Consider the following 13,777-nt stretch of genomic DNA (forward strand, 5'->3'; position numbering starts at 1 on the left):
TACACCAAAAAAATCAAGCCCTTAAGTTGCATCATGCTTGAAACATCCTCAAGGATTGTCCGAGGTGGGGAACCGATGCGAATCAACAATGTGGAAGATTATTTCATAATGAAGCCCCACCCCCAAATGATGTCAATGAATGTGTGAATTTTGCAAACAATGAATGTGTCGACCAAATGAGCCCAACTTCTTCTTTTCCAAGGCCCCCGTGTAGAGATAAGCAAAATGAAGCAAAAAGAAAAGGGAAGTCCCAAGATCCGATACATGCACAATTTGCTAGCAAAATGGAAAGAATGAACGAAAATCAGTGCCGTCAGCAAAAAGAATCGGCCCAAATGCTTTTGGCCATGAAGGAACAAGGGGATAGGGAGCAAGAAAGGTACGAAACTAATTTGATAATGGAGGACCTCGACAAATACACTCCAGAGAGGAAGAAATACTTACGTGGTAAGTAAAAGGAAATTTTACGAAGGAATGCCACAAGGAGTATATTTCAAGATGATGATTCATCTCAAGACTATCACCCAAGTCCATCACCAAGTTAAGATGGTGGATATCATTATTAAGTTTATGTAGTCTATGAGTTTTCGATTGTATTAAGTTTATGTGGTTTATCATGATTTTCAAGTATTGATTTAGTGATTTTTCAAAATATATCGGAATTTAAATATTTTTAGGTTAAAATATTAATAAAATTAATTTAGGATAGTCCACATAATTTTTTTTTAAATTAATTTAAAAAAATTAGCCTTAATTAATTCTTTGATAATCTGGGGCTAAAATTTTAGGCCAGAAGGATTGGAGTAGAAAAGCTATTTCTGGGCTAAGACCTAAATTTTATGGGCTAAATATTTTTAGGTTTTAGGTCACCATTGGAGATGGTCTTAGGAGGAAATGGGTGACAATGTGTTTGGTAGTGGACATTTTTAGGATAGGGTTTTGGTAATTGAAGGCCGACCCTTCTGTTTTTTTCTTCTTTTTTTAATTTTTTTATTTTAAATTTGGGCTGTTACTAATTTTTTGGTAGGCCAAGTTGAGAAATTGGTGGCCAAGTAAAAAGAAGTTACTTGATGTGTTGGAAGTAGGACAATTTCAAAGGTGGGAAATGTTAAGAGGATTCTTTCAAAGTGAAATTTTGTATAAACTCTCTATCACCTCATAGTTTAACGTCAATTTCTCATGCTAGCATTATAAAACAATATGAAAAGTATGATATGATAGAGAGATCATGGAAGGTCCCATTTTTTAAAGAGTCTAGCATTTCTCTTTGAAAGGTAAATAACAGAGGATAATCTGAATTTGTTTACATAATCTAAGTGGAAAGGTTGACCTTTTGAATGTCAATTGTTGTTGACTTATTTCGTTCGATTTTGACTGATATAATCTCGATCTCCTTTTCTTCTCGCTATGTATTCGTTGATGGGGCTTGACTATGAATAATAGCAACCAATAAAATGATGGTAAAAAATAAAAGGGTATACTTTCAGAAACTCTTTACATGAACGAAGCTATTGCTCGCAAATTAAAGTATAATACAACAACAGTAACAAAGTTGTATCCTATTAAGTGGGGTCAATTGTATAAATCCTAAAACGCCACTGCATCCGGTTTTATGTCACGTCTTTCATTAAATCCAAATATTCCAAGTCTTTCTTAGAGTTTATTTCCAAGTCTTCCTAGATCTTCCCCTACCCATTTGGACCTGAACCTCCATCTCATAATCGCATTTTCTAACTAGAGCGTATGTAGGTCTTCGTTTCACATGTCTAAACTGTCTTAACCGATTTTTTGTCATCTTATCTTCAATTTCATCTACTCATACTTTACCTCAGATATCCTCGTTCTTAATCCTATTCGTTCTTGTGTACCCACATATCCAACGAAGTATTCTCATCTCCGCTACACACGTTTTGTGTGCGTTTGATTCTTCACCGCCCAACATTCCATGCCATAAAGCATTGATTGCCTTATTGTCGTCATATAAAATTTTCCTTAAGCTTTAGTGGCTTATGACAGTCGCACAACACACTCGATGCACTCTTCCACTTCATCCACCCAGTTTGCATTCTATGATTGAGGTCACCATCCAATTCTCCATTCTTTTGCAAGATAGATCCTAGATAGCAAAAGCGTTCATTATTTGGTACTTCTTGATCTCCATTCGTCACCATAACTCATTTGAATATTCATTCCACTGAACTACACTTCATGTACTCTGTTTTTTTTTATCTATTTAGGCAATGACCTTTAGATTCCAACACTCCATTCCAAAGGTTTAGCTTCACATTTATTCCCTCCTGAGTTACAGCTATCAACACTGTATCACATGCGAAAAGCATATACCTAGGAAGACAAGAGGCTTGAATCAAGTAAGGTGTATCAAAGATGAGAATGGAAATGTTAAAAGGGTGGCAACTTTTCAATTAGGACTTGATGAAATTTTCTCTTGACAAAATAACAAAGTAAACTGATGGTAAGAGCTTTAGGCCAACTCTAACAAAGGTGGGAGTAGGCTGTGGAGGACTTCTCTTGCTTTGTAAAGTTATAAAAACTTAACTTCCCCTTATTTTCTCTACATTAAAAAGGGAACAAAGATAAATGACGTTTCTTTTTCTGTGGAGATCGGTTCAAATTTCACTCACATTAAAGGTTATGATTCACGTGACACCAAACACAAACACCACCAAAGGAAGATGTTGACGGGAAGTAAAAGGTGAGACGCTAGAAAGACCAGAGGTCCTCAGGTTTCAACTAAGCCTACAAGGACAAATACATTGAGGATTCGAAAATTGTGTCACAAAACTATCTGAAGCAGGGAAATTAACCAACATACAAAAATCACCGAAAGGACAGTGCATGCTATAGTTTGCTGAGTGAGGATCTCCACGTGTCTTGAGATCAAACTGTATTCACAGTGTCTGCAAGGTACCGCAATATGCATCCCAAACCAGCTCTCTGTGTCAATTTTTCATGAATCCGAAGGCACTGGTCGCATGTGGGCCGGTCTCCAGTCGACAATCCTCTATACAAGTACCTTCGATGAGAGAAACCCCCGAAGTGTAAAATGTCCTAAAGAACAGCATATACCAAAGATGGGCAAGAGAACGGCAGGAGAACTTTTCTTATAGGAAAAGGAAGAATAATAAAGGTAACTAAGGAGAAAAGCATCAAGAAATCGAAATCACAAATTTAGAAGAAAAAAATATGTATACCTAACATTGTCTAAAACTTTGGGGTAGAATACTTGCTTATATGACACTAAGCCACACATATAACAAGTGCTCTAATGACTATAATCTAACATCTTGGATAAGAAACGAAATAAGAGGAAACATACAAATGATAGGAGCATATTTATGTGACTTAGTTAGCTTGTTTTCTTGCATATTCATAGTTAGTTTGTGTTTATTATAGTGTTTTAAGCTATTTTCGTGTGTTTGTAGGCCCATATGATAAAGTTGGCAAGAAAGTACAATTTGGAGCATTTTGAGGCAGTTTTGGGCACCAAATGGATAGATTATGAGTGGAGCAAGATGGATGGACGAATTTGAAGTTCAAGAGGCTAGGAATGTGCTGAAAAGAGTGAAGAAATAAATCCAAGACAAAGAAGATAAGGAATTAGCTCAAAAGGAGTCATTATCCAAAATCTTATCCAACCTTATCTTATCTTATCCTTTCCTAATCTAGCATTATCCAATCTTATCTTATCCAAATCAGTTTGTGCCTTAATTCCAGCCATTTATAAGGGATAATAATGCATTTAAAATACATATTTCAGATTCTAGAAGCCTTATCTCCTCTCCCTACAAAAGTCGCCCCAACCCCTTCTAGAACCCATTTTCCTAGTTGTGCCGCACCCTATATCTTGGTTCCTGATGGTTTTTGATGTGTAATCCTAATCCCCTTTGGTTTCTGATTGTTTTAACCCATTCCACTTGGGTTTTGTTACACAATCCTTGTCCCAATTTGATTTCAGAAACTTAGCCTAATCCTTAGGGATTGTGCCGCACCTAGCCCTATAAATACATCATTTCTGCAACAATTCAAATAACCACCCTCTACCATCAAATCACCACACCATCCACCACAATTTCGTGCACCACACGTACAAGAGCCAAAACATTAGAAAATACACACTTGTGCGCAGATTTGCAAGGAAGGAGAGGAGACCCTTGGAGTCGTGCCTTGCCATTCTGCCATTGGAGCTGCTGGGACGTTCTTGGTTCTTTCTATCCTTAGATTTGTTTCAATGTTGCTTTTAATTTGGTTTTATGTTTTTAAAGACATGAGGAACTAATCTCTTTTTAGTTGGAGGTGAATTCGAAGTCATGATTATATGCTTTATATGAATTGATTACATCCAGTTATTGTTTCTTAAGTCTTGAATGTGATTTGCTTATCTAAGTTATCAAAACTTGTTTATGTATGTTGATTGAGGATGCATACTTAGTTTGCATGCATGAACATGATGCTAAAGTATAAGAGAGTTTCACCTAATCGTTATGAACTTATATTCATAAGTAGTGAAGGTTGCTAGTCACGATCGTGTTAAGTAAATCCTTAGTAGGAGTATCATGCTTTTCATAGTTACGAATGCCTCATCAATACTTATGATTTTCAAATAACTTAATGACCTTTGGTATGTTTTCTATTATGCTTTTCATAGTTAGGGGACTTGAGAAGGATAATTTGGTTGTGATGCGTATCCCGTCAAATTCAATGAAATAAGGAAAATCTGATGGTTAATTTGTGCTGTCACGGTTAACTTGGAGTGTTGTCATTCATGGTTTAAAGGAATAATAACTGGAAATTGGTTTGTTTGCCTATGTCATGTGTGGAGAAGGACCCTCTAACTAGCCTTTCACCCTTTGTAATTCACCAAAATCGTTTTATTAAAGTGTTTTATGCAAAGTTTCTGTTTTAAGTTTTAAATTCATCAAAAACATTCCCCCTTTCATTAAGTCTTGTTAGTTGAAGCATAATCTGTTTTCTTTTAGTGTTTTGAGTCTTACTAGTCTTAAATTCGTCCAAATAGCTCCCTAGAGTTTGTTTCGAGTCTTTTTAACTTAGTTTTGCTGTTTTGAGTGTTTTGAGTTAGTTTTGAGTTTATAGAGTCTAGTTTAGTGTTTTTGAGTCTTATTTGTGTTGATTAGCAGCCCTAGTTAATCCCCAGTCTAGAACAATCCCTACTTGCTTAATACTACAAATACATGTTTAATAAGGTTTAATTTGTGTGTCAAGTTAATTTTCACATCAACAAATGTTCCGTATATAGTGATATTCATAATGAACTAGACTACAGAAAATACGTCCCTGTTTCTACTTTGAAGCCTATTTTGATAAATTACTTTCTACACTTTCATGAAGCCAAAACTTTGAATACCCAAGAATGCAACTATTTGTTTCACACTAGACGCAAATCTCAACGTAATGTTTTAAGTGCCTGGAAAGACCATAAAGATTAAGGCCTTGCAAGGATGCAATGCTGTCCCGAACATACAACGGAACCTTGTTCTTTATATATTCCCAAAATCCCATCCACTAATCATATAAATTGGATTCCTTCAGAAATATAAGATACTCAACTGCCATATCTGATTCAAACAAATCTCTCTAAGGCCTGACCACTGTTTTTTCGTACCCTAATAAAGCACATGTCTAGGTAACTTGCCTATAATCCACACCATCTAAAAAGATAAAGATACTGTATGCACGCAAAGAAAGAGCCAGACCTGCGTAACCAGTCAAATTCAAGTTCATTTCTATATGTGAAATCAAAATTCAAGAGAAATCCATCACAGAAAACCAACAATTCAAGAACTTTCATGCACAAAGAAATTGACCAAATAGCTTTTTTAATACCTACGCTCCTTGAACTGGCTTCTAGCTTTTACCAGAATCTCAATGTGACTCTTTGAATGACCTTCAATTTTCAACCCAAATTAAAGGCTTAACCATGAAAGGGAAAAGGCCAGCAATTAAATGGAATGAGATAATGTGCAGTTATAATTTCATGAGACAGAGAAGCAAAAATGAAGACGGCCCCAGCCAAAGGAAGGGAGAGAGATGGCGAAGAAGAAGAAACATACTAAAGTTGATGAGAAAGTTGTAAATTCCAATGAATTTACAGATTAGTATAGGATTATAGTTAACCACAATTATATGCAACCTGCACATCCATAACTCGTGTTTAAATTACCAAATGTACAAAACTTAAGAAAACCCCATCTGGTTATGATGTTAACAAATATGAAGCACAAATGTATTTGAGCGTGCACGTGAGACCTTGGGAACTGTGAAATTTTCATTTTTTTCAATTTAGATGTAAGAATTAATGTCCTACAGTGCCAAATATAGCAACTGCTGATTTCCTCATTTGCATCTGCCTAATCGTTCTGCTTGGATCTCTCATATAAGAAGCAACTTGTTCACTAATATTCTGCAATTGGAAAAGGAAAAATGACTTCCTGGTGAATATCTGGCAACTCATGGCACAAGGCCGACATAGGAAAAGGCATGGTTACAAGTTCAAATTTCAATTATAGAGCCAGACCTGATTAATACCATGCAGTTTGCTTTTAATAGCAGCAACACCTGTGGTCACCTCTGTCTTCCTCTGCCATTTGTCTATAAATTTGTTCCTGAAAGTAGCTACTGTACAAGATACAGCATGACAGGTCTTAATTAGACCAAGCAACCCACATGGAAATGCATGTATAGCGAGAAGTTGAACATAGTAGAACAAATTTCTAAAATTCATGCAAGAGAAGTTGTCGGAGCACGAAATGATTTATAGAACTGCCCCAGAGTTTACTTAAACTAAACATATGGCAAAATAGAAATTTACAAGTATAATTTACAAATGCATTTCATGGTTCTTTGCCGGCCCCTTTAGATAACAAACTAATTTAATTTAGTGCCTAATGGAATTTAAACGTCAGAAAATTTCGTCTGGTATATTTCATATTGAACAGCCGAGACAAACTTAATAACATAATAGCCTGATGTATTAATTGATAAGAACTATGCATTGAGATATAACAAAAGTTACACACTAAGGTATCGAAATACAGCAACAATAGTAAGGTACTTGAATCCATCATTTACGATAATCTTAAACAATAAAACAACAAAAACCAAAGTTCTTTTTGCTGCTCCAAATGGATCAGCGAAGTTGGCATGAAGAAGGAAAAATATATTTCAGTTTTATAGATAGACTTCAACACAACAAGAGCATATGTAGATAGTAGAATATGATAATTCTTCTCAGGATATCTAAATTATCATCTGAGTACCCCGACGGCAACTGAGAAATCTGTGACCAATCGTCATAACCATCGTTGTCATTGTTCTTAGATAACTGTGACTTCTTAGATCGTCCAGATTTACCTACAGGACAGGATATGTATTAGGAGAAGCAATGCATGAACATATGCAGTATGAAGTTAATGAAACAGCAAACAGTACAAACTAGGACAGTCAATTAGACCATGGTAGCCCAAAAGCCATTTTTTCGCTTAATCAGGCTAAGGTTTATATGAGATCAAGCAGGAAAGATTTGTGCTGACACCCTAGGGCAATTTGAAATCTGGCTTCATCTTGGCTATCCTCAGATCAACAAGACAACACCCAACCTTCTTAGATCGTCCAGATTTACCTACAGAACAGAAGTTTTTAATTTTTGTTGAAGACAACTATATTTCTAACCGATTGGACTACTCTGAACTTCCCACCTAATACGTGTAAACCATCACCTATTGGGACTGGCTTGATCTCAATCAGAACTAAGCACAAACTTCACTACAAATCAGGAGACCCAAAGCTGATGTGCCAAGATTTAGGTTAACAATCGAGCTGGTCTAAGCTCAAGCTCAATGCTTTGTGTTTTCAGATAAGCTAGGGCAAGGCTGAGCTCAATCCATTACTCTTGATTAACATTCTCATACTCTTAATAAAAACTGAGTACCAGCATAATCTGACTAATTATAGTAATTGTTGTAGTGGAACTTCTGAAATTTGGGGAACCCTGACAATTATATGAAATAGAGGAAATATGAAGCATTTCCTTAAAGTGTGATTTGATAAAATCGAACTCTATCATAGCTAATTGTGTAGTTATAAGCTAAACACACTTTACGAGAATCGAGTTATTAAAAACTTCAAACACAAAATGTAATACACTAAGCATAGCAAACCTTTCGCATATTGGCAATTCTTATCATGCCGAAAATGATAGATTATGCACAACACAGGAGAGCCAAATTGTGTTACAAAATAAATATAATAGTTTGATAAATGTAGTTTGCACATACTATCTGTTGCTTGAACGATGGACGGGTTCTTCTCAAGTAAAGCCTGTAACAAGAAAAATAGCGTGATGCGATAAATGTTAGCATATACAAATGGAAATATTAACAAATCATAATAATGTATAAAGTACTTATCATATTACAACAAGCTTGAAGCTCAACCACAGACCAAGTAGTACTAGGTAGACAACAAATTTTTATGACAGCCACACCTCTTGAAGTTCCGCTAGAGAATCCAAAGTTCTCTTTGATGACTCAACTAGATCAGAAAATGCTGCATTGACGCTGTCATGTGAATCACAAAATAAAGACCTAACTGGCTCCTGCAGACAACCTCTCAGGTAAGAACATAATATCTTAACATGTCAAAAAGCAACAAAAAAAAAATGGAAAAGCAAAAGCAACCTGTGGTTGTCTATTTGAACTTGAGAATGCTTTCTGAAGCAAGAATCTGAACTCAAGAGCTTTGTCCTGGAGAGCCTTCAGAAAAATGAAACAAAAACAGAATAGACAATGGTAAGAATAAATACCGATCCAGCAATAATTCACTACACAAATAAATTTTTTTTTCCAACTTTAAGGTGTGTAAGGTGTGGCAAAAACAGAAGCTTTAAACAATGAGCAATAATTTCATGTTGAAAAATAAAACCTATGTCATGGATATTACAAGAGAGATTATTTTGGACAGCCACCTTTTGGTTCTTCACTGAGTGACCTTTAAGAAGATCTTTGTCCTTATGACGCTTTAGATTCTTTAAAATATCTCTGCCTGGGATGAGTGAATAAACGAAGAACAAAATTAACTACATATTTCAGCCTATACCTATGTACAGATGTATGTTCCTTCTTTTTATCTCAAACTGAAGAATTGTATATGCATATATAACTCCATTTTGTGCTTTCATAATAACTAAATTATATAGCTACTGAAAATTAGCCTCAAGCTAAGATGAAAATAGCACTAGTATCAATTTATATAGCTATACTCGCAGACTATTATCTTATCCAATAACTCTGTAACCTAATATCAAATTTCGTCACCAACCTCCAACTGCTGTGCATACTATCTCCGATATTCACATTATTTAGTTCTCTGTCTTCATTCTAATTAAGCACTACGATACATGGACACGCTGATATCCCCTAGTATCCCCGTGTCCGTGTCCATGGATCGTAGATTAAGCATCACAAGTTTATAATTAAAAATAAAAGGATTGTGAACAGAAGTCTCTTACTGCTCCTGATGACGAAGATTCATGTATTCTTTCTCGAGTTCTTCCATCTCAGCATCTTTGTTAACGTTTTGCCCATATCCATTTTCCTCTTCCCCTCTTCTTCTCCATCTTCTTCCTCATTTTCAGATTCTCTCGTCGCCGTCGTGCTCATCATCAAAGTGATCCTCTTCTTGCTCCATCTACATCACAAATCATCAATTAACAATATTACCTAAACCCAATAATAGAATATACAAACCAAACTAACATTCAGCTCATCGCTGTAGGAATCGCCATCGTCCTCGAACTCGCTGTCGCTGACACGAGCATTCCTCTCCATTGTGACGTATGCCCCTACAAATTTAAACACCCAAATATTTATACAATTTAATTCCACAAATATTTAAGCTTTGATGGGACATACAGCTTCATTTCAAATATCCAAACCAATTTATGAATCCCAGATTAAAAAATTGACGAATTTTCCTTGTTTTCTTTCAAGCGAAACAAATTAAATATATACACACACACACACACAGAACAACCCCAACCTCTTGAAGCAGAAAGGAGAAGAAAGACGGTGAGAGTTGAGAGAGGCACAGACGAGTGAGAAGAAGCTGCAGGGGTCTTGGGTATTTGGGGTTTAAGCACAGATGTGCAATTTACCAGGCTAGAATTACGACTGCTTAAACAAGTCTCAAAATCAATCCATTATTTTCCCCTTCTTAGACCAAAATACATTGGGGCCTTAAATGTGCTTCATGGCCCAGTTCGGCCAAATTAGGTTGAGCCAAGCCCGTCTCATTTAATTAGCTTTTTGTTGCGCATTCAACAAGTACAACTTATTTACTACTACAATCTAGTGATATTTCTACTCATTTATAAGTGATCAATTTTAGGTTCAACTCATGTAAATGGCTAATTCAATACTAAATTATGATGTTTAACTCATTGTGCGGCTAACTTGAACCGCACACCTAATAGAGAAATGACAAACACTTGCCTAAAATAGAGGTGACAAATTACCAGATGAGAAATTTTATTTGGACCCAGTTATCTTATTTCTACACCTAACTACTAAGTTTTATCTACCAAACTTCTAAGTTTACCCTTAAATAAATAAGAATAAGAAACGAAAAGAAAATAAACATTGTGTTGCAGTCATATTTAGAATAGGAATGTGATTGTGTAAATCCTAGATAATATAGGAATATATCTTATATTCCTATTAGGAGTAGATTACCTATTAAATGTTGTAATTCTAAAGGGAAAGGTTTTTACCTATCCTACTACTATAAATAAGGGCATAATGGGGTGAGTCAAACACATCTCACAATTAAATCAATCGCTTTTCTCTCTAACCATAGCCGACCCCCTCTCTCTCTCTAAACCCTAGATCATTCAATCAAATAGACCTACAACACATTATCAGCACGCTCGAGCCAGAAGCTGAGAAATTGACGCATCGTAGGAAGACGCTATCATCCACCAAATTCAAAGGCTTATTCATTTTCTGCTAATTAGGTACGCTTAAAATAAAAGAAGATATTTGAAACGTCCATGAAGCATGAAAACATTCCCCCTGATGCATGAACCCATCTATGTTTATATTTTCCTTTCGATATACATATATATATATATATATATTGTATATGTTTATATATTTGTCAATATATATATTTGTTTCATGCATCGCACAATTAAATTGTTATGTGGAATATGTGAGTCAATGTATAAAATTAAATTAGAAGCAAATTTGGGTTTCCTAAACCCTAGGTTCGAAAAATTGGGTATTTTTTTGGCATTACCGTGGGATGGCATCACCCTGATGCCTTTGGACTACTTGCGCATCCCCTGTTGGGCTTGCTGCTCCACAACCACAGCCCGCAAGCCTAGCTTGTTGGGCCCCCATGTCACGGCTTGTAACAAATTGAAGCCAGCCCATGTGGCTGAGCTTCTAGCGCCAAACCTAAAGGGCAGCAACCTTGCTGGGCCTTGCCCCGTGCCATCTCCCTCGCCCAAACTGAAACCCAGCTACAGCTGGGGTTTTCTCCCACCCACCATGGCATGCAGCCCACTCCCGAGGCCCTTTTAGGCCTTGCCTTTTACTCAAGGCACCCAACCCAAGCCCAATTATTTTTTTAGGGCTATATTTTTTATCCGATAATATTATTTTAATATTATTTTTCTTTTACAATCGACCCCGTATGGCCCAATTTATTGAATTAATTAAAAGTGACCTGCAGTCCATTAATCTGATAATGAATCCAAAATTATTAACCTGAATATCACTTTTGGACATTAACGATTCAATAATTTATTTTTATACTTTGAACGTCACATACTTTCATAGTAACGAAGCTTTCACACTTGAGTTCCCGAAGAACCTCAAATCCACTATATTCAAATTAGTATATTGCATTCTGTATTTCTTGCAGAAACCTCTCATTATGAACTAATTGTTCATAAAAACTAATTGAACCTGTAGTTTCAAATTTAGTGCCTTTGAAACCTAAAGTTTTTATTCAAAACGTACCACATGAAACTTGTAGTTTTCTTGCAGAAATTAAACCAATACATGTCTATAGAACCTGTATGTTCTACGATATATGTTTATGGCAATATGACTAATCACGTTTTTCTTCCTCTGTTTTGGGGACATGTCGAACTTGAACAAACTCGATTTCTCCACTCTAGAAGTCTCTGGAAGAAACTATCTGAAGTGGGTTCAATACGTAAAGCTCCATCTCACTGCAAAGGGCATTAGAGCCACCATCAAGACACCTATTGCCGACAAACCCGTTGACAAAGCTCAGAAGGCTACTGCAATGATTTTCATTCGAAGACACATCCATGATGCATTGCAGACTGAGTATCTCATTGAGGAGGACCCACACACCCTCTGGCTTGCTCTGGCCGACCGTTTCGATCACCAGAAAGACATATACTTGCCTGAAGCAAAACACAACTGGCAGCATCTTCACTTCCACGACTTTAAGTCTGTGAATGAATACAACTCTGAAGTTTGTAGAATCCATTCTTTGTTAAAATTTTGCAAAGTGGAACTAACTAAATCAGATCTCCTGAAGAAGACCTATTTGATCTTCCATGCCACTAATATTGTCATGCAGCAACAATATAGGGCACAAAAATTCACCAAGTTTTCGGATTTGATCTCTGTTTTACTTCTCATTGAAAAGAAGAACCAGGTTTTGATGAAAAATCATCAATCGCAACCCACTGGCTTAAACGCCACGCCTGAAGCGCATGCAACTTATTCTAGCAGTCATAAGCAACAAAAGAATCATCATGGCCGTGGCAATAGGTGGCAAGCCCCACCATAGGCCCAAGGTCAACATAGTGCCGCACCTAAGGGAAAAAATGTGACTCAGCAGTGTCCACCACTCGCCCCTAAGGCCCCAAACTTCAAGAATAAGGGCAAAGCTCCCATTCAAGATGCTTCTATTGAATTGGACATGTGCTATTACTGTGGATCAAAGGATCATTGGTCAAGCGTATGTCGAGCATCCCCTGAGGCTATTGCCAAGTATCATTCCTGTCGTGAGTCTAACTTTGCACATGTGGATCATCCGGAAGATGCAACTACATCAATGGAGATATTGGATTTTCAGGAGGCGTTAGCACCTATGGATGAATAAATTAGACATGTTTTTAGGGTGTTTACCCCTAGTGGCCGAACCCACTAGGAGTGGTCGGCCCTACCCTTTTATTTTCTAGGTTTATGGTTTGATTTTGAACAATTTTTCTACGTATTTGGAATAATTTGTTTGGTTTTGGTTTGTTTTGAATTATGGATTATTATTTGAATGGATATTATTTTCTCGAATTGCTTAATTGAATGAATGGAATTATACTTATACATGTGACCAATTCAATCAATTTATTTCTAGGTATGTCTAGTGGGGAAGTTAGTTGTCTGGCAGATAGTGCAACCACGCACACCATCTTGCGTGAATGACACTATTTTACTAACTTAATACCCAAGAAAGCTCATTTGAAAACTCTCTCAGGCTCATCCAACCTGATTGAAGGATACGGAAAGGCACGTATCATGTTGTCTAATGGTACAATCTTGACCATTAAGGAGGCACTCTATTCTCCACATTTCGAAAGAACATTGCTGAGTTTTAGAGATATTCGAGATAATAAATATCATCTTGAAACCACTGAATATAATGGTTCTGAATTTCTTTGTATCACTTTATACGAATATGGCCAAAAGCATATTCACTA

The 13,777-nt window shown here is 36.4% G+C and overlaps 2 protein-coding genes across 3 annotated transcripts; one reads left to right on the forward strand and one right to left on the reverse strand.

The window, feature by feature from the left end:
- Nucleotides 1–6,094: 6,094 nt before the first annotated feature.
- Nucleotides 6,095–10,215, reverse strand: LOC103422742 (uncharacterized). Of its 2 annotated transcripts, XM_070824639.1 has the most exons (10): nucleotides 10,075–10,215; nucleotides 9,792–9,877; nucleotides 9,545–9,723; nucleotides 9,002–9,074; nucleotides 8,715–8,789; nucleotides 8,522–8,632; nucleotides 8,313–8,355; nucleotides 7,296–7,389; nucleotides 6,554–6,654; nucleotides 6,095–6,439 (listed from the first exon to the last, which is right to left on the reverse strand). In XM_070824639.1, the coding sequence occupies exons 3-9, from the start codon at nucleotides 9,589–9,591 to the stop codon at nucleotides 6,579–6,581; spliced, it is 519 nt and encodes a 172-aa protein (XP_070680740.1). In that variant the 5' UTR covers nucleotides 9,592–9,723; nucleotides 9,792–9,877; nucleotides 10,075–10,215; the 3' UTR covers nucleotides 6,095–6,439; nucleotides 6,554–6,578. The 2 variants fall into 2 exon arrangements, with proteins under 2 accessions (XP_070680740.1, XP_070680741.1); XM_070824640.1 differs by lacking the exons at nucleotides 6,095–6,439; nucleotides 6,554–6,654; nucleotides 7,296–7,389 and adding an exon at nucleotides 7,439–7,657.
- Nucleotides 10,216–12,183: 1,968 nt separating this feature from the next.
- LOC139197681 (uncharacterized) lies at nucleotides 12,184–12,867 on the forward strand. Its single transcript, XM_070825631.1, has one exon. It carries the CDS (start codon nucleotides 12,184–12,186, stop codon nucleotides 12,865–12,867), a length of 684 nt encoding a protein of 227 aa, XP_070681732.1.
- The last annotated feature ends 910 nt before the right edge of the window (nucleotides 12,868–13,777 follow it).

This window comes from Malus domestica, chromosome 07 (genome assembly GCF_042453785.1).
Source record: "Malus domestica chromosome 07, GDT2T_hap1".
Classification (NCBI taxonomy): Eukaryota; Viridiplantae; Streptophyta; class Magnoliopsida; order Rosales; family Rosaceae; genus Malus; species Malus domestica.